At 42.3% G+C, this 27,906-nt stretch overlaps 1 protein-coding gene across 1 annotated transcript in view; it reads right to left on the bottom strand.

Annotated features, from left to right (window-relative positions):
- Nucleotides 1–2,639: 2,639 nt before the first annotated feature.
- WSCD1 (WSC domain containing 1) overlaps nucleotides 2,640–27,906 on the bottom strand; it is a 47,318-nt gene continuing 22,051 nt past the window's right edge. The window contains exons 5-9 of the mRNA XM_035140151.2: nucleotides 19,687–19,808; nucleotides 13,301–13,478; nucleotides 9,393–9,557; nucleotides 8,422–8,622; nucleotides 2,640–5,257 (exon numbers count right to left, since the gene is read on the bottom strand). Of these exons, the coding sequence (XP_034996042.2) occupies nucleotides 4,905–5,257; nucleotides 8,422–8,622; nucleotides 9,393–9,557; nucleotides 13,301–13,478; nucleotides 19,687–19,808 (1,019 nt within the window). The 3' untranslated portion in view covers nucleotides 2,640–4,904. The remainder of the gene's footprint in view (nucleotides 5,258–8,421; nucleotides 8,623–9,392; nucleotides 9,558–13,300; nucleotides 13,479–19,686; nucleotides 19,809–27,906) is intronic.

Here is a 27,906-nt window from a genome sequence, read left to right as displayed (position 1 = left end):
GACAGGCAAAGCTGTTCCTCTCTGCTGTTCTCTTTGGGTTGCAGGAAATTATTTCAGATGTTATGTGCTATTGATATTTCTTTTCAAAATCCAGAACTTAATTTAGTACAGATAGGAATGAAAAAGAACCATAAAACAGGCACAGTGGAACCCATTTAAATGAATGGGAAGGGAAGGAAATGTCTAAGGAAACAAATTCTCTCCACAGCACAGTGTCAAGGCAGCGGGGACTTAACTGTCTCTAAAATGTAAGTGACATTATCATTTATTCCGATCTTTATAGAACAAAGAATTCTGAAGAATAGACTTGCACAATATTCCAGCTAGAGTGGAAAGAATTGTTCTCAAAGGAATCCACCAGTTGTAATCCTATCAAATCATTCACAGGTTTGATTGTATGGACTGAACAGTTTTATTGTAGTGTCATTGTGATGAAGACCTGTGAGTCTACTGTGTTACTGTTACATTAATGGGTGAAAAGGGGAAGGAGGTTTTATTGTACGTTTGCAAGGATTCTAGCATTATAAACACAATGAAGCTGAAATCCAGAAGTCTCCCTCATTATCCAACTATAGAGACCTTCTATACTTGTTGACTCCCCAGTAAAGGTGCCAGAGAAGGAAAACAAAAATGGAAGCAGAAATTGCCAGTGTTTATTCATTCATATCTGAAACTGAAATCAGTTCAGTGAATGTGATTGGTTTCAGTCTGCAAATGATAGCTAATTGATTACGCTCCCCCCAACACATCACATTGCAGCCAACAGTGTGGAATACAGTGATACCGTGTTTCTCCAGAAATAAGACACCGTCTTATATTTATTTTTCCTCAAAAAAAACAACACGGCGGCTTATTTTCAGGGGATATATTATTTTTTAATTACATGTCCAGCCTAGCCTCTTTCTTGGCGCCCTCCAGAACTGCGCCTATCACTATGTCTTATTTTCGGGGTATGGCTTATATTGTGCAAATGCTTAGAAATCCTGCTACGGCTTATTTTACGGGTATGTCTTATTTTAGGAGAAACAGGGTACCTCGGTTTACAAACACAATTGGTTCCGGAGGTCTGTACTTAACCTGAAGCGAACTTTCCCATTGAAAGTAATGGAAAGTGGATTAATCCATTCCAGATGGGTCCGCGGAGTACTCAACCTGAAGCGTACTTAACCCGAGGTATGAGTGTAATTGGTTCTGGAAGTCTGTACTTAACCTGAAGTGTACTTAACCTGAAGCGAACTTTCCCACTGAAAGTAAAGGAAGGTGGATTAATCTGTTCCAGATGGGTCCGCAGAGTACTTAAACTGAAAATACTCAAACCAAGGCGCACTTAAACCGAGGTATGACTGTAATGTAATGGCAATATCATTATACAACTTATGTAATTTTGCCACAGTGTTACAAATAATGTAGCGTTGGGGACAGGCAGACCGCAGCAGCATGGAAACAGTGCTGCATGTGATGGATATAGAAAATAGTGCCTTCTTACATCCCTGCTCTCCAGGCATCTTTGAAGGGTTGTGCTAATGCAAAGTTCTGCTGGCCAAAGACACCTCATACCTTTCATTGGGAGGAATGCATGCTATCGTGAGCCTACAACTGTAGCGTGTAACCAATTATATGATGAAGTAAGCTTTCAAAAGCCATTTTCTAAATGGGGTATGTTCTGATTAGGATGTTAGGAGAATACAGTGAGCATGTGTTGTGTTGGTTTCTCCAGGATCATGAGGACTTTGATACTGCAGCCATTTGCTCAAGTTCTGAAGATCTTGTTCATTATCTCACTGGGCGTAGGCAGCTATGTGCAGATTCTCTCTATGGCCACATTCACACCATACTACTTCTTGTTACAGCTTTGCCTCCTGTCTCTCTCAGATGATCGCTGCCAGGACCATACATTTAAAGCACTCACACCACTTGGACAGTCATGGCTTCCCCCAAAACATAATGGGAACTGTAGTGCTGAGAGTTGTTAGGGGACCCAATATTCCCTTCAGAGAGCTGAGGTTTCCAGAGTTCCCTGGAAAGAGGGGTTACTTGTTAAACCACTCTGGGAATTGTAGGTCTGAGAGGGAAATAAGGGGCTCCCAACAGCTCCTCGCCTCTTCAAATCTTTGGGGTGATGGTGGAATTGAGTATGGAAGTGCCTCAAAGAAAGCCCTGTTTGGATGTACAGTGGTACCTCTACTTACAAATAACTTTACTTATGAATTTTTCTACTTACAAATGGAGCTCCGTCCGCCATCTTGGATGAGGTTTAGATAGGATTTTTTCTACTTACGAATTTTTAGATAGGGTTGCTTCGACTTACAATTTTTTTCTCCCAATGCATTCCTATGGGATTCGACTTACAATTTTTTTCGAATTACAAATGTGTGTTCGGAATGCATTAAATTCGTAAGTAGAGGTACCACTGTAGTGTTCTCATTGACCGTAGGATGCTGACTTATTGTGGTGGGAGAAGATGGAAACGGGTTACAAAGGGGAATAGATAGGCTATCCTGACCAGGACCCTGTGCAGGAGCACTCCGGTTGCAATTTTCTTTGCAAGAGGTAGGTCCCACTTATAACATTCTGCTATGCAACATCTCCTGGGAGTCTTGCTGTGACATGCCTACCAGCAATGATGGTCAATTTATATTTATATTTATATTTATATTATTTATATTTATATGGAACCGCTTATATGGGATTTGTATATAAATTTTCCCTCGGCTCTTTTTGCTGGCCCATGTAGGACCAGCATGGATAGCTGGCCCCGGTGAATATTTGACGTTTTCTCCCCTTATGGCTTTGATCTATAGGCTACCACTAAATTGAGGCTGCATTTTAAGCTGCATTTTAAACTGTATTCTAACTTATATTTTAATCAACTGTGTTTTTCTTTTGTTTTCTTTTGTAATATTTTTACTGTATTTCTATTCAGTGTTAGCCACCCTGAGCCCAGTCTTGGCCGGGGAGGGCAGGGTATAAATAAAATAAAATAAAAATAAATTATTAATATTTATATTTATTAATTAATTAATAGGAAACTTCACAACTGAAAATCACTTCAGAGTAATTTGGATGATTTGTCATCCAGAATAAGTCATGCCCACCCAAGTGTGTGTGTTTGTGTGTGTACAAAGTGAAAATGGTGTGCTTATTTGGACAGAGGTCAAGCCAAGCTTCCAGCCCTCCTGGGGGGGGGGCTTCCTGAAGGCATCTGGTCGGCCCTCCTGGGCAACAGGATTTCCAACTTGATGGACCCTTGATAGTCTGCTGACATGAGAGACGTGTCTCTGGGTAACAAACCTGCTAAACTGCAGACAAATAGGATCAGATGAATTTTCTGCAATGCTATACAAAAAGGCATGCATATTCCTCCATGTGGTTTTTGCTTATATTTATTTATCCCTCCTCCAAACCACTGTGGTTGAAAGTTAGACATGTCAGTCTCCCACACACACCCATATTACGCATTTTATGTTTCACTTGTGATGGAAACTCCATGCTGGCATTTCCCTCTTGGTTAGCAAGTAAGACAATATTGTATGCACTTTAAGCAGTGTCACAAGGCACACTGTGTGGTCCCTGATCTGTCCTGTCATAGGAGCTCCATTTCAATCTTATGCCCCACCACCACCATCGGACAATATTGTTGCTGGTTGCAATCATAGTGCGGGAAGGAACCTCAAAGATAATGCAGTCTAAACTTTCTGCCAATCCAGGGAATCCATTGCACTAGTTACCTAGTTACCCAATCTCTGCTTTAAAACCTTTGGCTGAATGAGAGTCCACCCTGTTCTCATTGCATAGTTGCCTCTCGTTTCGTGCCAGAGCTCACCAAAGGCGTGCTGGTAAGAGATTGTCAGGGCTGGAGCAAGCTGCAGCTATAGTAAATATTTCCACAAATCTGATAAATCTGACGAAACTGAATTCAATTTTGGATTTTCCCATTTCTCTTTAGAAATTAAAATTTGAGAGACACTCTGCCCAAGTTAAAAAAAATTAATGCAACATCACCACTGCCAAATTCTAGAATTCTATGCCTTTGCCCTCTAAAATCCCCAAACCCAACAAGATGCATAATTTGGAATTCAAATGAATCCTAGTTTAAAGAATATGGGTTGCATTCAATGACTGAGTCTTATTCCAAGTAGACCCAGTGATTATTATTTTTTTAATGACTAACTTAGGCCCATTAACATCAATGGGTTTCCTCTGAGTAGAATTTTGTTGGAGATAGATATCCATTCAGCCATCTCCAGTGGGAAAAGCAAGAGGAATCATTGCTCCCAATTTCATTTCATTGAAAATTTTGAGGCGGGAATGTCCCCACTTTAGATTACAACACTCTAGACATGTCCTTTTCGTGGAGGACAAAAGACCCAGTTTTTAAAATTCACAAATAAAGGAAGAAGGCAGAGAAAACAACTCTTCCCCCCCCCCTCGAACTACTTTGCTAAAAATATTTATCATGGTTAGTTTAAAACAAAGCAAGGGGGTAACCTGCACATTTGAATTGCCAAAACTGTTATAAAAGTTATAGTTACTCTTGAGAAATACCAGTTAGGGGGATACAAAGGAACTGTCTGCCTCCCCCACCCCACCCCACCTCACACACATTTCCCATATTTAGCAGTGCACACAAGTGTTAAAATTTGTAGCCATTTATAGAGAAAAGGACACACAGAGGCAGAGATGCTAATGTCTTTTGCCTTGGTTTATAACCCAATTTCCATCCTTCATTGCTCGCCTTTTGTAGCACTTAGTACCCCTGAAGAGCGTCCAAGTCTCAAGAATTTGCAATCATCAGCAGACCCTGTGCAAATCTTGCCTTTTTACTGCTATAAAATTCTGGCCTTTTAAAAAATTTCATTATCAGGATCTCTTGTTTTAAAATGTAGCTAGCTGGTCATATGACATCATCTGGGCAAATACTCTTTTGGAAGCCCGATAAAGTTTCTCTCTCTCAGGGCTTTGTCCACCATCATAATGTATTTATTGATCATGTTTTTCATCTCCTCTGTGAACGGGTCAAATCCCTTCTGCCTGGCTCCTGACCGCTTGAAGTTCCCATCTCGGTTGTTCTCAACACAGAGCAAGCGGTCCTCCGTCACTGTGATGTTCAGGAAGCTGACCATTTCTTTCAGATTAGGGAGCAGGGCCTGCTTCAAGTCTTCGTAGTGGATGACGAGGAGATGTTTGCCATATTTGAGCCAGTCCAACACATGAGAAGCCCACCAGGAAGCATAGCTGTTTACAAAATCTGGCCACTCTGCAAAGTGAAAGACAAAATAAAGGATATTGTCAGAGGTTCTTGTGGCTACTCTTGAGTAACGACGCTCCACACCCATAGCTGCCAAGTTATCCCTTTTTTTAAGGGAAATTCCCTTATGCTGAATAGGCTTCCTCGTGAAAAAAGGGAAAACTTGGCAGCTATGTCCACACCTCCTTGTCTTTAAGGTGTTTTTATTGTGCATATTATTTACAGTGCAAAGAGTCTGGAAAACATGCCTGCTTAGTCCGAGTCAGAACCTCGCAATGGCTTCTTTCTGTTCCGCGCCCAACATAACAGCTTGGGAACCCCAAAGCGCCTCCCTCTCACCCTACGGGGTGCCGTGCGCCTCAATTCAGGCATTGGGGGGAGGGCCATCCTTCTGACTGCTCTCCCGTAATTTCCTCCCCAGCTGCCTCCTTCTCTACTCGGTGTTGAGGCTCTCGCATGCTGTCCGAGCCTCTCCCCTCCCTCTCTATTTCCTGATTCCTGTAATCCGATCTGCTACTGGACTTGCTGCTCTGCGAAGAGCTCAATCTGATGGGGGTGTGTGTTCCCTATAAGCCGTCCCCCTTACAGATATTGACTTATCTGTCTTCAAACCGGCAAAGACAAAACTTATGGTTAAAAATATGCAGGAACAGGAACAAAAAGAACTCCAGGAGGAGATTGGTCTGCAAATAGTTAAAAAGGCAAAATATCTAGGCATAGAATTAACAATGAAAAATATTAATTTGTTTGAAAATAACTATGGAAAAGTGTGGAAATAAATTAGGAAAGATTTTGAAACCTGGAGCAGGTTAAGAGTGTCATTATGGGGAAGAATCTCCATAATTAAGATGAATGTTCTACCAAAAATGTTATATTTGTTCCAAACAATACCAAAATAAAGAATTCTGCTTTGAAGAAGGCCAGAAGCCTCGTATAAAATATAAGGTCTTGACAGATAAAAAAGAGGGAAGGGGACTAGCAATGCCAAATTTAAAATTATATCACAAGGTGGAATGCTTAGTATGGGGAATATTTAGAACTGACAAAGCTAACCTCAATCATAAGATATCAGTCAAATCAAAAATTTAAAAAGGAATGAAAATGTTTCAAAGATTATATGCTAAAATATTGTTCTAAGAAAGATATGCTAATATGCCTAGAATAAAAATGTAAAGTATATCTATGATTTGGAAAAGAGAAGAGATAAAAGAAATACAAAGAATGACACATTTGAAGAATGCAAAGATAAAGGTGGAAATAGAGACTCAAAGAAGTCAAACTGTAGCGGAGGGAAGCTGCGGGTGGGGGGGAGTATTATATGATAAGTATGTAATATTTGCTTTCAATGTTTTTGGATTGTTTTCAATCTTTTTTCTTTCTTTGTTGTTGTTGTTTTTCTATACTACTTACTTAAACAAAATAAATAAAATTTGAAAAATTAAAAACAAAAATCTGGCCACTCAGCAAAGTGAAAGTCAGAATAAAGGATATTGGCTTATCTGTCTTCAAACCCAGCTGTTGCCAAATAGAAAAAGGATGGCAAAGAAAGACTGCTTTAAAATGATATCAGAAGCAGATACCCACTTTCTGATAGTGCTATTTGTGTGCGGCAAAATTGAGGGGAAGGTTGCTTGAAAATTCGTGAGGGAGAGGAGGTGAAGAGTCTTTTTTTCTTGGAAAGCTCTCTTCTGAAAAGCATTAGTTCACTTACTCCCAATCTGCACATTTAATGCTCAATACATTATACCACTATTGCACCACTTTAAACGCTCATGGCTTCCCCCAAAGAATGTTGGGAACTGTAGTTCATTAAGGGTACCAAGAGTTTGTTGGGAGAGCCCTATGCCCCTCACAGAGCTACAATTCCCAGTGTTCCCTGGCAATGAGAATTGGTTGTTAAACCATTTGGGGAATTGCAGCTCTGTCTCCTAACGAATCTCAGCAGTTCCATGGGATTCTTTGGGGGGAAGCCATGACTCTTAGAGGGATATAATAATAATGATAATAATGATAATGATGATGATGATGATGATTTATTTGTACCCCGCCCATCTGGCTGGGTTTCCCCAGCCACTCTTTGGGGCTTCCAACAAAGATTTAAAATACATTAGGTGCTTTAGGTGTACAACATGGTGCAGATGGGACGCGGGTGGCGCTGTGGATTAAACCACAGAGCTTAGGGCTTGCTGATCAGAAGGTCGGCGGTTCGAATCCCCGCGACGGGGTGAGCTCCCGTTGCTCGGTCCCAGCTCCTGCCAACCTAGCAGTTCGAAAGCACGTCAAAGTGCAAGTAGATAAGTAGGTACCGCTCCAAGCGGGAAGGTAAATGGCACTTCCGTGTGCTGCTCTGGTTCACCTGAAGCGGCTTTGTCATGCTGACCACATGACCTGGAAGCTGTACGCCAGCTCCCTTGGCCAATAATGTGAGATGAGCGCCGCAACCCCAGAGTTGGTCATGATTGGACCTAATGGTCAGGGGTCCCTTTGATGGTGCAGATGTAGCCCTGATTCTTAAAAGTGGTGATGCCAGAGACAGAACAAGGAACTTTCCTGCTTGGGAAAAAACGGTGGTAGACGTTCGTCTAACACAAAGAAATGTTCACTTGGGACCAGGGTATCTAAAGAACTACCTCATCCCATGTATCACTGCCCAGCAACTATACATCTCACTGCTGAGCATCCCACATGCTCCAGATGTGTGCTGAGCTTGTACTAGAAACCGAGCTTTTAGTGCAGCAACTCCAACTCTATGCTAGCTGAAATGAAAACAATTGCTAGCTGAAATGAAACATGCACCTCAAATCATGGTGTTTAGATACCTACTGAAGATGTTTTTGCTTAAGAATTTCTTTCCCTGAGAAACCCGGTCATTTATGGAATATCAGTTACAGTATATACCTACATAAACTGCTTTATTGTTTTGTTTTGTTTTTAGAATTAGCATCCTTGAAATGGTGTCCCTTCCAACTCTACAATTCTATGACTCCGTGTTACTGTTTGTTTGTTTTAGAACTGGGTGTTTTATCCTCTTTTTCTCTTATATGCTAATTTGATGGCTTTATGCTTTGAAACGGACTATAATTTTGACAAATAAAGAAAACAGGAGTGAAGCATGTTTCCTTAAATCCCTCTTTGACATGACGTCAGAAAGCAATGGCTTAGAATTCACTTACCTTTGCTTTTCCAGTTGCGATCTGTGGCATACCCAAGATGTCCTGCACACTTCCGGTTGAATTCTGCCACCAGCGACTTGTATGGATTCCGTATCAATAAGATGGCCGAGTCAAACATTTCAATTTCTTTTTGGCCACTCTCGTGAGTTTTGACACAAATAGTTCTCCTGCTTCTCCAGTGATCCTTTTCCCCTTTAAAACCTGTGTGTATGTATATAAAGTGTGTGTTTGTGTGGGTAGATGATAGATGGATAGATAGATAGATGGATAGATAGATAGAGCGATAGATCGATAGATCGATAAATCGATAGATATGATCTAAACACAATAATATATATCTCAAACAATATACATCTCAAACCATTACAATTTTATCATGGCCCTACCAGCAATTCCCTCTTTCGTACACTTCCACTATTTCCTTGTTTGGGACCCTTTCTCTCCCCAACTTGCCCATGAGCCCCTGTCTGTCTCTTTGTATCCTTGGTACACTCTCTTTTCCCCTCCCCCCCCTTCTCCCACACCTTCTGCAAACCCCTACTTCCTACCCACCCCTATCATGAATCCTACTACTACAGTTATACTTCGGGTTAAGTACTCTTCAGGTTGAGTACTTTCAATTTAAGTACTCCCCGGACCCATCTGGAACAGATTAATCCACTTTCAATTACTTTCAATGGGAAATTTTGCTTCAGGTTAAGTACACTTCAGGTTAAGTACGGACTTCTGCAACCAATTAAGTACTTAACCCGAGGTACCATTGTACATTGTTCTGATCTAATGTGGCACACACCCCTTTCCACCTCCTGTTTAATGAGCCCAATTTTTTGACAAAAACACTCAGGGCCCAAAGCTGAACTGGTCCTCGACCGTAATAATAAATATATTTGACAGGGCCCAAAGCTGGGAATGTATTCTTAAAACAAACAAACAAACAAACAGGACAGGACAGACACAGCTCAATAGCCTACCTTTATTATATAGGGTTCCATCAAAATAGTAGCTCCCTGTGTAGAATCCTGTAGCGTGTTCTATCAAATGACGAGCCCAGGTGTTGCCAGCTCCAGGGAAGCTCGACAATGCCACAAACGCTTTGGATTTGGTGGGGAGAAACATCCGGTCAGTGCAGCGGGTGTCTACAACCGGATACAGATGGCATTTCATTGTTAGCAAAGTAATCTCCCCACCCCCACCCCAACAAATACACACACAAAATGAGAGAATCGTTGAGATTTACAACAATTATTTTTCACATGGTTGCACTTTGATAAATTCAAGATTTAAATTCTTTTTAAAAAAGCAAGCGATGTATTCTAAGATCAACTGTTGTGGCCATTTATATTTCATACCTGACCCTTCTTTTGTTTGATTCTTGCAGAGGTAGATGCCAATTTAAGTATGCATATCAGCAACAATAACTCACCCTAAGGAAACCACAAATTTTCCCCCTGTGGGTGGGAAAGCAATTAATCACCCCATAAGTTGAGCATAATAACCAAGCACACCCACATACTTTACTTCCCTAAACATACACACACCAGGAGGCTGGATAACATTTCAGTTTTTCCATTCCACTACTACATCCTTGCCATTTTAGAGGAAAGATGGCAAAAATAAAAATGAACACCTGTAAGTTAGACCCCTTTCTTTAACTATCTTGATGGCCCAAATCAAGACCTTGTTATATCAACAACTCAGTATTCTCAGTGGAGGGGTTATGCCAAGTAATATGTTTGAATGTTGAAAGTATGAGTATGTCTAGAGACAGTGGATATAACAAACATCTGTATGGCTGGAAAAGTGTTTTATAGTTGCATTTGCATTTGTTAAAAAACCAATAAAAATTGTGGTGTGTGTGTGTGTGTGTGTGTGCAATACAGCACTCATGGACAAAGAGAAGTTATGAGTCACTAAGGAAAACACACCACACACACACACACACACACAAGGCCAGGGAGGTAGGAATCTCACCCCCCCCCCCAATGCTTTGATAGCTGCATTCAACTCCTGGTATTTTACAGCAAACCACAAATAAAAACCAGTTAGTTAAGCTTGATAAACAACAACAGATACCCTGAGCAAATGCAGTTTCACAGGAATAGAAGTTGGACTGAAGGAGAGGGGGAGAACATTTAGGACCAAAGGGATTCTTATCACCCAGCATCCAAAGAACTCATTTTTTAATTACAGCTCTGACTTCACTCATTGGCTAGAAACAATGAAAGGTTGGAGTAGCAGGTTGGTTTCATCTCCAAAAAGCTTCATATATTTTCTTCTAGGCCGGCTAGAAACTTACTCATTTTTGAAAGAAAGAAAGAAAGAAAGAAAGAAAGAAAGAAAGAAAGAAAGATAGATTTCAGAGTGTACCTTTTGTATTCATCTCTTGACAACCCTGATCAAATTGGCTTGTCACTTTTGCTAGTTTTACCTTCCACTACAATAGATGGCTATTGAATTAACATATTTGCCCTGCAAGCCTTTTTTTTTAACAACCACAACAATATATGCGGCTTGGCTGTTTTGCATTAAGTATTTGCTCTGTGAGTTTTTAAAAAAAATTATTTAACAAAGGACCAACTCTCTGCTTGCGGTGCGTTGTGGTTAAGTCTGCGCAGCTTGATCTATTGAGGCTGGTGGTCTTGCTTTTGGAACAGGGGGTTGGATGGCATAATAATTTCATCCCCTCCAGCCCTAGAATTCCAGCTAAGCTTTTCTATCACCATAAAACAAAGGATTTTCTGCCTACCAGCAAGATAGATTTGGACACGCTTAATGTTTGTCTCTTAATTATCTACTTAAGACTTGTCTGTGCTAGCGGTTTCTCCAGGAAAAGATCCAAATCAGACATGTTTGAATATATACTCCCTGACTCTTATTTCTCAATGCTAGTCTTGCCTATCTGTATTGCATTTTTTTTTCTTCCTCCCTTAAGGGCAGATCAATATTGCAAGTGCAGTGGATATATTCTGCATTACCACAAGATGAGAGAGAAAGAGAGAGATGGATTTCCCTGTGCCATATCATCCCAGTCAAAATCAATGTCGGTTCATTGTGAATAGTTAAGGGAAGTGTAGAACAGCTTTAATACATTTCAGTAGTCTTATTGACTCTCTTTTGGTCTCCCTTGAAATTCTTCCAATATTTCTCCTCAGGATGAGCCCCTAAGGTTCATCTAAAAATATGCCTCCTGATTTCTGGTCATGGTTTATAAGTACAGTACAGCCCTCCTCAGAGGGCGATCCATGGATTTTGAGGGCCTGGCTCCCGAACCAGCCCCCAGAACCTTACTGCTCCAGAACCTCTGGGACCTTACTGCTCCAGAACCTCTGGAACAGCAACAGCCAGCACTTTCTGGCTTGAAGAGGTTGCCTTCAGCTCTGAGGACTCCAGCCCAGAAGATCTAGTAGAACCACAGTCTCCCCCATGCTGTTGTTGAAGCAGACAATGAGCCCAGGTTGTATGCAATGCTAGTCCCCCTCAGGGTAGAACCATTGAAATGAATACACACGACTGACTTAGATCTATGACTTTAATGGATCTAAGCTAGACACAAGGCTTCTCCTCTATTGAAGGTAGACTCCTAAGGTCCAGTCTGGGCTTATAGTTGTTTAATGCACACACTTTACACCAGTTTGTGCATTTTTTAAAGAATTGCTTTTTTATTGGTTTTGTATATATAGAAAATCAGATACAGTGGTACCTCTGCTTACGAATGACTCGACTTACGAATGTTTCTACTTACGAATGGAGCTCCGCCCGCCATCTTGGATGATGTTTAGATAGGATTTGTTGTACTTATGAATTTTTAGATAGGGTTGCTTCGACTTACGATTTTTTTCTCCCAACGCATTCCTATGGGATTCGACTTACAAATTTTTTTGACTCATGAATGTGCGTTGGAACACATTAAATTCGTAAGTAGAGGTAACCACTGTACAAACAAAGAAGACCACTACTCAAAAAAACACATGCAAAAACAAAGGGACATTGGAGATTTCGGTGTGCAGGAGAAAATGTATTAATACAGATGAGCCAATGTTTCTCTGTGTGTGTTTGTGTGTGTGCGGTGTCATTCACAAGTTCCATACAGAAAGAGAGTCAGTAAGTAAGTGCTGCTGCAAGTGGTTTTCATTAATACAGGATATGAGATCCTACCATATTGCCTGGGATTTGTCTGTCTTTGATACACCATTGATGGCTTTGACCTTCCCTGTAAATGTCACTCCAGCATGAGGCAAGCTGAACGTTTGATAATAATTTTGAATTTGGTCTCTGCATTTTTTGTATACATTACTTAGTTGGAGAACGGCATTGAAAAAATCTGAAGAAGAGTAAATTTCAAAAGATGAGTGCATTTCAGAGCGTTCGTGTGCCATTTCAGAAAGTGAGAACTGGGTAGGTTTACCTTTAAATGCAAACTGAATTGAATTTGTTCCCCATCCTTAAAAGCTAGGTGGAATCTACACACATATTAAAGGACACTGTGGAAATGTTGTTGTTTTTTTAAAAAAAAAGTTTTGAAAAAAACATTGGATTTTGCACAGCTCACTTTCGCCATCTAGCGTCCTATTTGCATATTGCAGTTTACAACACATTTAAAACGTTTTATTTGCAGCTGCTTAACTAAGTCCGTAGACTCAGGGCACTGTCAGACACACTATCCTAGGCAACGGTGGGGGTTGCAAGGCTGTTCATCCTTATCCAATGTCCTAGAACAGCTTGCAGTATTCACAGCATATTTCTCCTGTTATGCATTAATAAAATTATGGCACTATTTAACCCAACAGCAAGTGTCTTGCCTCATTGCTTGAGGTGTAAGATGCACAGCACCTCCTTGCAAATAGTTATTGATATTATATATATTCAACCTCTCTCTTACCTTGGACAGGAGTTTGATAGACAAAGAGATAGTCCCCCCTCTTTGGCTCTTCAGCCGTGCTGCTGCCATTTTGCAACCTGCTACAGAATAAGCTGTCTGAACTGTTGCGTAACGGGAAATGAATTGTTGGGAAGCCACAGCGGCACTGGGGTCCTCTGATGGCTGCCAAAGGGAATTCCTAGAAAATAAAATAAAAGGCTGGAATTAAAAAGGCTAGCAAACATTAGGAAGCATCACCTGGAACTGAAATGAATGTGAAGGGAAATCCTAAAGTTCAATTTTCCTCTTCTGAATTGTAATAATAATAATAATAATAATAATAATAATAATAATAATAATAATAATAATAAATAATTTATTATTTATTATTTATACCCCGCCCATCTGGCTGGGTTTCCCCAGCCACTCTGGGCGGCTTCCAACAGAAACATTAAAATACACTAATTTCTTAAACATTAAAAGCCTCCCTAAACAGGGCTGTCTTCAGATGTCTTCTAAAAATCTGGTAGCTGTTTTCCTTTTTGACATCTGATGGGAGGGCGTTCCATAGGGCAGGCGCCACCACCGAGAAGGTCCTCTGCCTGGTTCCCTGCAACTTGGCTTCTTGCAATGAGGGAACCGCCAGAAGGCCCTCGGAGCTGGACCTCATGATGGGGGTGGAGAATGATGGGGGTGGAGACGCTCCTTTAGGTATACTGGACCGAGGCCGTTTAGGGCTTTAAAGGTCAGCACCAACACTTTGGACTGTGCTCGGAAACGTACTGGGAGCCAATGTAGATCTTTCAAGACCGGTGTTATGTGGTCTCAGTGGCCTTGTCCTGTCTCAGACAAATATTCTCCTTTTCCAAACCATTTCTTGTTCACATTTCCTATGGTGGATGCTGTCAGAATTTAGAGGGTTAATCAGGCTAACTTCTTAGCCAATTAATTGTGTGAGTTAGACTGGATTGATTGATGCATACAATGCAAAGTAAGAAAACAGTGAGTTGTGTTCAAGTAGGTTCTACTCCAAATAGACCCAATGAAGGTAAGGAATCTAAGTTAGTCAGGTCTGTTAACTTCAATGGGTCTACTCTGAGTAGGACCAGCATTGGACACAACTCAGTTGTTCTAAAACAGGGGTCAGCAAGCTTTTTCAGCCGTGGGCCGGTCCACTGTCCCTCAGACCATGTGGTGGGCCGGACAATATTTTGGAGAGAAAAAAATGAACGAATTCCTATGCCCCACAAATAACCCAGAGATGCATTTTAAATAAAAGGGCACAATCTACTCATGTAAAAACACGCTGATTCCCGGACCGTCCGCAGGCTGGATTTAGAAGGCGATTGGGCCACATCTGGCCCCAGGCCTTAGGTTGCCTACCCTTGTTCTAAAACAAGAAGCCATACACCCATGACAGTGTAACACACTTTACCCTGGTATATGCATCTTGATACATATCACTTCCTGAATGCATTGCAAAATTCAGAGAAGTCCGGGTTCCAAAAAATATCTGCATTTCATTATGTTTTTCAATTGTTTCAGGAAGGATGAATTGGCTATATTTTTCTTCGAATGTGTACTGAACCAAATTTCTCCTCCATTCTCTACCTAAGCTGAACCATTTCTGTCAAATCCCTATACCAACCTTCCCCCCCCCCCAAAGTGATTCAGGCCAGATCAATTCTGGCCAGATATGATTGGCACAGGTCAGCCCAGGATTGGGGCCCCAGAACAGAACAAAGGAAACCCCAGCAGCAAAAGAGATGCAAACTCTGTACGTGGAAAAATGAGGCCCAATTAAACCATGTTACATAACTCTTGATAAAGCTAAACATGTTCACGGGCACACACACACACACCTCCATTAAACCTGTTCATCTTTACAGTGGGGGTGGGATAATTGTGGTAGGTCTTTCCCTAAGCAATGCATAAAAAGTGTCTGATCAAAGCAGCAGGACACCTAGATGTGTCCTATGCAAAAAAAATTCCCTGTGTTGTTCTCATGCAGGCTCTGTTGGACAAATGTAATGATCCACTCCTAATGAGGTAATTTATGGAGAGTCCCTAAGGCTCTCTTCCAGTGTTCTGGCAGCATGACGAGGCATTAAATAGTTGTCAACATAATTGGGTTCAAACCATCCCATTCTGACTTCCCCTTTAGGTTAAAAATGGCAGGGAGAAAAAACAGTGGCTCTTTTAAACTATTTGTATGAATTCTACGAGGAGATTCAGTTTGGTCGGATTTAAAATTCTCTTTTTAAATTTGTTTTAAGCAAGGAACAGGTGGTGATCAAAATTGTAGACGACTGTTACCAGGGAGGAAGACCCATTGGTCACAGTGGGGCTTCCTGCTGAGTAAATTTGTGGGCGATAGGCTATGAGTCGTTCTTTAAAAAACAGAACTTGTTACAGGTGTGTGGTGTGGAGGGAGACTTTGTGTCATGTCCCCATATGGGGTACGAACTGGTAGGGGACTATGAACCCTGGGGTCATGGTGGATAGCTTGATGAAGATGCTGACTCAGTGTCTGGCAGCTGTGGAGGACAAATAGATGAATTCTGTTCCAGGGTTCATTAGAAGAGGGATTGAAAAGAAAACTGCCAATATCATAATGCTGCTTTACAAATCTATGTTGGCACGGCTCTTGAAATATTGTGCACAATTCTGATCACCTCACCTCAAAAATAATGTTGCAGAGCTTTGAAAGCTTCAGAAAATGGAGCCAAAATGATCAAGGGGTGTGGGAGCTCCTCTCTGAAGAAAGGTTCACCATTTGGAGCTTTTTTTAGTTGAGAAAAGAAAAGGCAAATAAGAACAGCCAGGATATAGGCTGGAGCAGATAACCCTCAGGGTCCCTTTCAACTCTATGATTCTATGGTTCTATGAGGAAGTGAATAGAGAGAGGTGGTTTTATTTCTCCCTTTCACATAACACTAGAAGTTGGGCTCATCCAAAGAAGCAGAGTGTTGGAAGCTTGAGGACAGACCAAAGAAAGCCTTCTTCATGCAACCCAGAGTTAAACTTGGGGATTTCATCCCGCAAGAGGGAATGATGATATGCCATCTTGAGTCCTTGTCAAGGGAAAAGGTGGGGTAGAATTGGTGGTGGTGGTGGCAGTAGCTTTTTTCAGTAGGAACTCACTGGAACTCAGTTCCAGCACCTCCCAGGTATGTGTGTCATTGCCATTATAAGAGAACAAGGGAGGCGTTCATTTTCCTAGGAAATTCCCACTGAGTATGGAGCTTGTTCCCTGGTTCTCCAGGGGCATTGGCAGTCGAGTTTTCAGTGTGTAGGGCGGGAACCTCTTCAGGCAGCCATTGCCTGTTTTTGTTTTTAAAAAGAAAAAGAAAAGAGGGGGAGCACCTTAAATATTTTTTGTGGGTGTGTATTCTGAAGACAACCATATTTCAATTTGCATATGAATCCAGGAGGTGTAGATCAGGCGTGTTCAAGCATTCCTGCCTGCGGCTGGTCTACAATGAGGCACTGCTACAGAAAAGGCCCTGATCCCTGAAGGCAATAACACCTAGAGAAGAGCCTCTGAAGATGCAAAAAGACTAGGCAGGTCCATAGGGCATTAGGACATTTATTAGATACCCAGGTGCTTTATACTTATAGCCCAGGTCAAAAGCATAAAAAGTTTTTTTCTGGTCAACACAGATACTTTGAATGGTGGAAGCCAAGTGTCATGCCCCCTGCATCCTAGTATGCTCCTGAGGAGGATTCAGTTTAGGGTGAATCATAGGACACTTCACTCAGGCAGAAGCCCACAGCAATCCCTTCTACCAGCCAGCATGGTGTAGTGGTTAAGAGCGCTGGACTCGTAATCTGGTGAACCGGGTTCACTTCCCTGTTCCTCCGCATGCAGCTGCTGGGTTAGTCACACTTCTCTGAAGTCTCTCAGCCTCACTCATCTCACAGAGTGTTTGTTGTGGGGGAGGAAGGGAAAGGAGTGAAAGGCAGGATATCACTCCTTAAGGGGAGTGAAAGGCAGGAAATCAAGTCCAAACTCTCCTCCTCCTCCTCCTCCTCCCCCGGAAGCCCGGGGATGCATCTCAGACAATGAGAACTTAACCTGCTCCACAGCCACAGAGAAACATGTGACTACAGAACAAGATACACGTCATTTAAGGATTGTAGACAGGGATGCAGGGCTTCCTTTGCTGAGATAACATATTTCTGTAGCTCAGCTAGCAGAGTTCACTTGGAGCTAACCATGGTCCTGATTGCTGGTCACCAGCACTGTCATGAACTGAACTGAATTCCCTTAACAATAATCGTCCTATCTGGACTTACTTTGAGTGGATCTGACTTACTTCCACCTGAATTAGGCAGTTAGGCTGTCGCGGCATTTAAATGCAAGAAAAAATAAATCCAAATGAGTATACAGATTGAGATTTCAGTCATCAAATTAGAGAATAAAACATCTCAGACACCAATTTAGAGAATGAAACATAACAAAAGCATACTTTCTCTGCCTGGAATGTCATTGACTTTAATTTGTTGGCATTTGCAATAATCAAAAGAAGCTTGCTCACTCAACTTACTGTAATGTTTTCTTTCTTTAAGCATATTAAACTGTCACATCTCTGCACATTTTACTCAATGATTTGAGAATTTTTGATGATAATGCTGCTTTATTTACAATATTATGATTTGAGCAGCCTGGCTTTGCTTTGGAAAATGCAGAGCAATTTTCAGCTCCAGAGAGGATTTCTAACAGCTCATTTCCACAAAACAAATAACACCAAGCATCTTCTTCTGATTTATAAGTAAAGGCGTTGAATGAGAATGTTGGAGAAATTATGATCAAATGGGAACATTTGTGGGAACTAGGATAACATCTGAAGCATACCATGTTGGCTATCTTTGCTCTATTTTATTGGCTGTCAGAATACAGCCCTCTGTTCAAAGGAGTCCTCTAGTTCAAAGGAGTCCTCTCCTGCCCACATCTGAATTAAATAGGAGTCCCAAGAAAGGAGAAGGGGGGCAGGACTTGAAAAACTAAAACTCTGGATGACCCCACTCATTGGTTTCATCAACATGAGGGATGAAACTGCGCCCTGAGGAACCCTGCATTGAAGTCTCCGTGGGGCCGAAGAACACCCCCCCAAGCACCCCCCCTTTGGAAACGGCCATCCAAGTAGGACCAAAACCCACCCCTAATTCAGACAGCCACTCCAGAAGGATACCATAGTCGATGATACTGAAAGCCACTGAGAGGTCAGGGAGAATTAACAAGGACACTTTCTCCCTTCTCTCTTCCAACAGAAGTCATCATACAGGGGAACCGAAAAATTTTCAGTGCCAGGCCTAAACCTTGATTTAAATGGATCTAGAAAATCAGTTTCCTCCAAGAGTGCCTGGATCTGGTTCTGCAACCACCTGCTCAAGAGACTTGCCCAAGAAGGGAAGATTAGCAACTGCTTAGATTTTCCAAATATTAGGAGGGTTTCTTGAGGAGTGGTTTTAACACTGCCTCCTTCAAGCAGGCAGAGGCATTCATCACCTCCCTGGCCCAGCCAGCTGTCCCTTCCCTGTTAGTTTTTATCAGCCAAGGGGAACAAGGGGCCAGAGCACAAGTGGTCACTCTGACCAATCTAAGAACCTTGTCCACTTCCTCGAGCCTTAATAACTGAAACACATCCAGCACAACAGGACTAGGCAGCGCTCTGGAAACCTCTCAAGATTCATCTGCTGTAACAGTGGAGTCAAGGTCCTGGAAGATGTAAGTGATTTCTTTCCCTCAAAATGCTTCAAAAACTATGTCAAAGATTGAAAATTGTGTTTCCAAAATGGGTAAACACTCAACAGAGTTCCATCTATAGCAGTGTTTTTCCATTTTTACCCACGGTGCACACTCATCTGCCGAAGCTGGCAAGCATCATAATAGTATTCAAGGCTTGGGATCTCCCCCCCCCCAATTCTCCAGTAAGCATCTATATAATACTCCACCCCACCCCACCCCAGCATTGAACAAGTTGATATAAAAATGAAACAGCTCAGCTTCCATTGCCAAAGAGCTAGGTGGCCTGCGGGAATGCGATGCTTGGGAAAGATCCATCACTTTCAACCCCTTCTCTGCACTCACAAGGTCTAGAAACTTGTACTGGAACTATAAGCTGAAATACCTCTGGATGCTGAAACTTATGAGAGCTGCCTGAATTCAAAGTTGTTAGGTGTCACTGAGGAAAAGCAGCACAGCAATCTGATTTGCTTTGAAATGTGCATAATCAGCTATAGTTCTAAAATGCAATTATACACACATTTCCCACCCCAGAACCTCAGAGCGCTCTCTTTCTCTCTCTCTTTCTCTTCCTAGTATCAGGCTCCAGAGGCGCTAGGAAACCGATCAAAATCAGATGAAGGGATGGGGAGAAGAAAAGAAAGGGAACTGTCCTTACTTTCTTGGAGCAAAATTCGGAGCACATCTCCACTGTCAAATTGGCGTGTATCAAAGAGACCGGCAAGGTGTTTGTTAAATTCTCTGGTGCTCTGAAACACCCTCGATAGATAATATTCTGCCCTGCGGGGATAAGAAATAGTTATCTCTCGAGAAACAACAACCATAGAAGCCTCTTACTATCAACGGGAAGAATATTAGTTTCGGAATACATTCACTATTCGGATGCAATAATTGGCATTGAGATGGAAAGTGAGAAAATTTGCTCTGCTGAAATGAACACACAGCTTCTACTGGAGTCCTGGCTGTTAAAGTGTGCCTTAGCACAGAAGAGTTGAAATTAAATCCCCCCCAGAGGAGGCCTCTGCTATTGTTTTCATGCATTGGTTTTCTTTTGAAGATTCCCTCCCACCCCCTCCTGACTTTCCCCTGCAAGGCTTTGAAAGCGCTGATAAAAATCTACAAAGCTTTTCATGAGCTGCACCAGGAACAAAATGGAATTTCAATGAGTTGTTGAAACACCTTCAGGGAGCCCCATTCCAGGGCTATGCGGGTGTGTTTGGTTACCACTCCATCCACAGCACCTTCTCATATTCATTCTTTTCCAAGCCAGAGAGGATTATATGCAACCTTCAGGAGCTAAAATAGATTTCTGCTGCGACAGCCAAAGAGACAGGAACATGTGGGCCGGATCATGAATTCATGGGGTTGTAAAGAACTGGAAGCAACTCAGAGGTCATCTGACCAAACCAGCCCTGCCTTTTAAATCTAAATGCCACCTCCATATAGTTTGCATGGTTACGTTATGTTAATTTTGCTATTTTCTGCTCGGCAGTCAAAATAAACTCAGAAAACTCAGAAAAAACATAAATAATAATGAGGTCCCTCACAGAGCAACCGTATATTCCTGTAAGGGATGTAAGAAGGCATAGCTTTGCATTCATAGATCATAGGATCATAGAAATGTAGAGCTGGAAGGGACCACAAGGGTCATCTAGTCCAACCCCCTGCATTGCAGGAATCTTTTGCCCAACATGGGGCTCAAACCCATGACCTTGAGATTAAGAGTCTCGTACTCTACCGACTGAGGTATCGGATGACCATAATCCCACACTGTGTCTGTCACAGACAGCATTGCTTCCATTCTGCTACAGTTCATATTCTGTCCAAAACTATGTTATTTACCTGGCTGCCCACTGTAGCAAATTTATGTAGTTTATGCAATTTACATAAGTAATTATGTAATTTACATGAATTGCATTGTCAATACATCGTTCGACCCCATTCATTTCAATGCGAAGGAAACATAGTGATAATCAATCACATATTGTATGAGGACCGAAAGCAACAACCACCAAGAATACTGATCATATTTGTTAGATGGACTATGCACGGCGCATAGTTAAGCTATGGGACTCGCTCCCACAGGAGGCAGTGATGGCCCACTGACTTGGGTGGCTTTAAAAGAGGATTAAAGAAACTCGTGGATGAGAGAGATATCAATGGCTACTAGCCAAAAATGGATATGTTCTGCCTCCACAGCAATGCTTCTGAATACAAGTTGCTGGAAACCGCAGGAGGGGAGAGTGCTCTTGTGCTTGAATCCTGCTTGCTGATTTCCCACAGGCAATTGTTCAGCTACTGTGATGGAAAATTGGGCCATTGATCTGATCCAGTGGTGTAGCGTGGGTTGCTAGCACCTGGGGCCACGCAGAGAGGCTGGGTGGGAGGGAGGAAAGAAAGAAAGGAAATGGACAGAGAATGCATGTGAATTCAACTGCCTAATGGTGTCTGCATCATCCAGGAGATTAGAGCCGCAGAGATAAAAAGAACAAGAGTCGTTCTGTTGTCTGGAGAGGTCACTTGCTGCTTTGCATGGAGAAACTGTTTCCAATAGACAGAACGACAGAAGCACGCAGCTGTACTAAGGCAGTACCAGGTGTTGAAATTTTGCACCCCCTAAACAATTTTGCATCCGGGGCAACCTCCCCTGTGCCCCCCATGCTGCACCACTGCCAGAGGGCCCTTCTTATGTTCTTATGGATAGACATGGTCCCAACCCAGGTCCCGATATATTTATATGCAGTGCTTTCAGGACCACTGACCACTCCCATCAGGCTGCCCCATTTACTAGCCAGTGTGGTGTAGTGGTTAAGAGCGGTAGACTCATAATCTGGGGAACCGGGTTCGTGTCTACGCTCCTCCACATGCAGCTGCTGGGTGACCTTGGGCTAGTCACACTTCTCTGAAGTCTCTCAGCCTCACTCACCTCACAGAGTGTTTGTTGTGGGGGAGGAAGGGAAAGGAGATTGTTAGCCGCTTTGAAACTCCTTAGAGCAGTGATTAAGCAGGATATCAAATCCAAACTCTTCTTCTTCTATCAGTTGCATTCTGGAACATCTTCAAAGGCAGCCCCATATTACAGTAGGCCAAAGGAGAAGTTGCCAGAACATGGACAACTTAGGCTTGGGCAGTTAAAATGGATTATTACGCAGTGCTGTCACCCTAGCACAACAAATTAGCTTTTTAATAAAGAAATAAATTGTTTTTTGTGGTTAGGGAAGTAATGGGGCAATGCATTGGGACTAACAAATGAGTGACAGGGAAATGTGGAAACACCCTGAAAGCAAATAGGGATGACTACTGGACAATCGGCTGATCGCCGAAGAATTGATGCTTTTGAATTATGGTGCTGGAGGAGACTCTTGAGAGTCCCATGGACTGCAAGAAGATCAAACCTCTCCATTCTTAAGGAAATCAGCACTGAGTGCTCACTGGAAGGACAGATCCTGAAGCTGAGGCTCCAATACTTTGGCCACCTCATGGGAAGAGAAGACTCCCTGGAAAAGACCCTGATGTTGGGAAAGATTGAGGGCACTAGGAGAAGGGGACGACAGAGGATGAGATGGTTGGAAAGTGTTCTCGAAGCTACCAACATGAGTCTGACCAAACTGCGGGAGGCAGTGGAAGACAGGAGTGCCTGGCGTGCTCTGGTCCATGGGTTCATGAAGAGTCTGACATGACTAAACAACTAAACAACAATAACTGGACACATAACAAATCACATAAACAAATCAGAATGAATGCAATTTTGTCTCCCATGCCAGCTTTGAGCAAATTAACAAGGATGAATGCTCAATAAACAAGCCATATGAAGGGCCCTATAGTCTCACAGATATTATGTCTGAGGCCCTGACCACATTCTGAACCATGCCTTGACCCCCCCCCCATTCTCCACCTTCGTCTCTGGACCTCAAGAGCAAAGGTGGTTGCTGACCACCCCCAAATTGATATGCATTGGGTCGCCAGCAAGCTTTATTTCTGGGGGTTTTCTTGGGAGAAGAGGTTCAGCCTTCCTTCCACCTCTCCTCCCTCAGGAGGAGGAATAAATCAGATGAGGCTCAGCTGTGAACCAGCAAGTGACCAGGTAAAGAAGAGGGTGGCAGTGAGGATTGAAATCTCAATCCATCCTGGGCATTTGCTCGGATAATCCTTGGCAGCAACTTGGTCAAAATCGCCACCTCTTAACCGAAACAGTTAAAAAGATTTGGTTTCAGAAGAGGAAGTGGGGGAGTTCTAGTCCGCAATTAAAGAAATCTTAGTCAAGCGATTGTATGCATTTAAATTGATTAATTCAATTAAGTTGTTGATTAGATCTGCATAGGAGTGAAACAGTCGTCCAGATGGGGGAGGGAAGAAGCATTATTTGCTTGTTCTTGGGTGATATCTGCATGTGCACAGTAAATACTATTCTGGAAAAGGGGTTCCCTGCTGTACAAGAAAGAAGGAATAATAGAATCAAAGAATTGTAGAGCTGGAAGGGACCCCAGAGGGTCATCTAGTCCAACCCCCTGTAATGTAGGAATCTCAATTAAAGCATCCATGGCAGATGGCAATCCAACCTCTTCTTAAAAGTTTCCAATGAAGGAGAGTCTGCCCTGTGGAACGCCCTCCCATTGGAGGTCAAGGAGATAAACAACTACCTGACATTTAGAAAACACCTAAAGGCAGCCCTGTTTTTTTAATCTGTGATATTTTAATGTATTTTGGTATTTGTTGGAAGCCGCCCAGAGTGGCAGGGGAAACCCAGCCAGATGGGCAGGGTATAAATAATAAATAATAAATAAATAAAAATAAATATTCCAAATAAGTCCATTCCACAGCCAAACAGCTCTTACCACCAGAAAGCTCTTCTTGATGTTTAGTCGGAATCTCCTTTATTGTAACCTGAATCAGGTCCTACCCTCCAGAGCAGCAGAATACAAGCTTGCTCCATCTTCCATGTGACAGACAGTCCTTGAGATATATAAAGATGGCTATCATATCGCCTCCCAATCTCCTCTTTTCCAGGCTAAATATGCCCAACTTCCTCAAAATTTTAAAAAAACCATTTCTCATAAGGCTTGGTATCCAGACCCTTTATCATATTGATCACCCTCCTCTCAACACATTCTAGCTTCTCAACATCCTTCTTAAATTGTGGCATGCAGAACTAGACATAGCTGTGGTCTTACCAAGGCAGAACAGAGTGGGACTATGACTTCCCTTGATTTTACACTATACTTCTGTTACAGTCTAGAATTGTACGGTTTTTTTGTTTTTTTGTTTTGCTGCTGCTGTTGCATCACACCATTGATTCATGTTAAGCTTGTGGCCTACTAAGACCCCTAGATCCCTTTTCACATGTACTACTGGCAGGCCAGCTATGCCCCATTTTAAATTCGTGCAGCTAGTTATTCCTGCCTAAGGGAGGGGAGGAAAAACAAAAACAAAACTATGCCGTGATAAATCCCTGAAACGAGATATTGATAAAGTGAATAATACTAAAACTCAACTAATGATTACTCAAAGAAACATAATAGGTTTAAACTTCCCAAAAGAAACTTTGATATAGAAAAGACATGAATTCTCAAAATAACCTCTAAAAGGGACCCAGGTGGCGCTGTGGGTTAAACCACAGAGTCTAAGGCTTGCTGATCAGAAGGTCGGCGGTTCGAATCCCTGCAATGGAGTGAGCTCCCGTTGCTCGGTCCCAGCTCCTGCCCACCAAGCTGTTCAAAAGCACATCAAAGTGCAAGTAGATAAATAGGGGCCGCTCCGGCGGGAAGGTAAATGGTGTTTTCGTGCGCTGCTCTGGTTCGCCAGAAGCAGCTTTGTCATGCTGGCCACATGACCCGGAAGCTGTCTGCGGACAAACGGCGGCTCCCTCGGCCTATAGAGCGAGATGAGCGCTGCAACCCCAGAGTCGGACACGACTGGACCTGATGGTCAGGGACCACCGTTCATGAGGTGCTGGCTAAGTGACTCGTTTCACTGGAAAATCTCTATCTGTTTCCTCAGAAGGAAAATGTTTAGGGGCTGAGGTTTCCTTATAATCAAAAACTAAACAGGAGCTGTAAACTCTGAAAAGAATGGAAAATTTCATAGCAGTTAGGGATAAACTTCCTCAAGATAAGACTATAGTTGTTTAAACTAAAGATTAGCTAACCTATGGGACAATTCAACTAATGAATATCATTGCTCTTAGGAAAAGATTAAGTAAAGGGCTGTAAAAGCTCTCCTAGTTGTGATGTTGTGATGCCATTGTTCAGACTGCTGGAGGGTGTTAATAATAATAATAATAATTTATTTATACCCCGCCCATCTGGCCGGGTTCCCCCAGCCACTCTGGGCGGCTTCCAACAAAACATTAAAATACAGAAATCCATCAAACATTAAAAGCTTCCCTAAACAGGGCTGCCTTAAGATGCCTTCTGTTTCTGATTCTTGGCTTATACAGTGGTACCTCGGTTTATGAACACAATTGGTTCCGGAAGACTGTTCATAAACTGAAGCATTCATAAACTGAAGCGAACTTTCCCATTGAAAGTAATGGAAAGTGGATTAATCCGTTCCAGACAGTCCGGGGAGTACTTAAACTGAAGCGTTCATAAACTGAAGCGAACTTTCCCATTGAAAGTAATGGAAAATGAATTAATCCGTTCCAGATGGGTCCGTGGCGTTCATAAACCGAAAATTCATAAACCGAGGTTCCACTGTATACTGAGTGGAGCTCCATTTCTTAAAGGGCTAGGAACAATTAATTGTCTTAGGGCGTGTCAAAGTACACTTACAATAGTAGAATACAACAAACTTGCATAATGCTGGTTCTAAAATGCTCTTAACATAGAGAGACTTAGGGAGGGGACTGGCTTATCGAGGGTGGGCATTTAGAGGTGGTATTGTTATCCCCCTATGTGAGAAGAAAGGAGAGTTTTGAATTATGGTTTCACTCTGAGTGAGAATTCCGAGGGATAATATGCCAGCCTCTGAAGCGCGGTGAATTTTGATCTGTTGATATTTTGTTATTTATCTTCTATTGTCATCACTTGTGCCTGGTGCTTCTGCTGTCTGATGGAATATATGGTTATATCAAGCACCTGCTGAATGAACATTGTACATTGCAGTTGAAATATTGATTGGGTGGTTTAGCTGGCTATGGTATTACAATACGTATCATTGCTGCTCCTTGAGCTGGTGGATTTACTGGGTTTCGCCAGCCAGGTATTGGGCCCCCTTTTTCTTTGCTTCAAGATATGCAGAAGGGGAGTGGAATCCAGGCACCCCTATAATAGTGATAATGGAGAGGGAAGTCTATGATGGTAAAGGTAGGGTGAGCGGCTAACAGATTGAGGTTGAATCCTAACAAGACAGAAATACTGTTTGTGGGGGACAGGAGGCGGGCAGGTGTGGAGGACTCTCTGGTCCTGAATGGGGTAACTGTGCCCCTGAAGGACCAGGTGTGCAGCCTGGGAGTCATTTTGGACTCACAGCTGTCCATGGAGGTGCAGGTCAATTCTGTGTCCAGGGCAGCTGTCTACCAGCTCCATCTGGTACGCGGGCTGAGACACTACCTGCCTGCAGACTGTCTCGCCAGAGTGGTGCATGCTCTAGTTATCTCTCACTTGGACTACTGCAATGCGTTCTACGTAGGGCTACCTTTGAAGGTGACTCGGAAACTACAACTAATCCAGAATGCGGCAGCTAGACTGGTGACTGGGAGCGGCCCAGTTCGTTTCCGAGCACAACTCAAAGTGATTTTCTCCCCAAACCCTTTGGGAATCTTTTGTCCTGTTTGGTGATGGTATCCATATAATCAAAGGCAAAGGACATGTAAAAAGGTAAAGGTTCATGATTTATGATGAATTGGGGGGAGGGATGTTTAAAACTACTTCCCCCCAAAAAAACCCAGAGTCGTTTTTTGTTGGGAATAACCCAGACTGAAATTCCTAGGCGTCAGAAAAGGTTATTTATGTATGCAACAACTGCAGCCTGTGTTTTGTTAGCCCCCAAATGGAAAGTGAGCGAGGTCCCAACTAAAGAGGATTGGCAACTTAAGTTGACAGAATATGCAGATTTAACACATAGAATAAGAGAGCAAGAAGAACATACATTTAAAGAAGATTTGAAAACATTTATTGAATATATAGAAAATAACTGTATACACAGCTGAAAGCACTAAGATAAACTGAACAAATATTTTTTGATGGATGTAAAAATGGAAAACTGATTTGAATAGTTATAGCAAAATATGATGCATGATATGTAAAATGAATCATGGAAGGAGAAGAAGAGAGGTCATTGGATATATTAAAAGTTTGTAAAATGTTTATATGGAAATGTAAAATTGTAAAATTTAAAATTTAAAACTTAATAAAATTATTATTTAAAAAAGAAGAAGATGGAGAGTGTCATGAGAACTAGGGATGGCTTCTGACCCCCTCAATGTGAATCAGCACCCCCCCCCCAATTGTTTACCCCGTTATGGTCTTTTCATTCAGCTCCACTGACTTGCTTTGCTTCAGTCTTTCTGCTTATAAAGAGTCCCTGTAACCATGGGAACCAAAGAAATGAAGCGCTAGATTACTGACACTCCAGCAAGATTCAATCTACAAACCAAGTCCACCTCTTGCATTTGAGGCAGAGGCAGGAATACGGAGAATGAAAGCTCACAAGAAGGCATGCCAGCAATACGGCCAACTCCTGCTTTGATCTTAAGCTGAGACCCAATTCCTTCACCAGTGGGAAAATACAGAGGTGCCCTCAAAAATCTCCATGAACTTATCATGAACCGGTTTTGCAAGGGCAGTGACACTTTGCAAATGAGCGGTCAGTAAGATTGCAGTTCCACATCTCCTGGAATTCCTTTCAAATGCATATGAGCTGGGGCCTCTACATTCAG

The sequence above is a fragment of the Zootoca vivipara genome, chromosome 15 (assembly GCF_963506605.1).
Source record: "Zootoca vivipara chromosome 15, rZooViv1.1, whole genome shotgun sequence".
Taxonomy (NCBI): Eukaryota; Metazoa; Chordata; class Lepidosauria; order Squamata; family Lacertidae; genus Zootoca; species Zootoca vivipara.
Note: the sequence above shows the minus strand (reverse complement) of the source record. Positions and strands in the feature narration are given on the sequence as shown.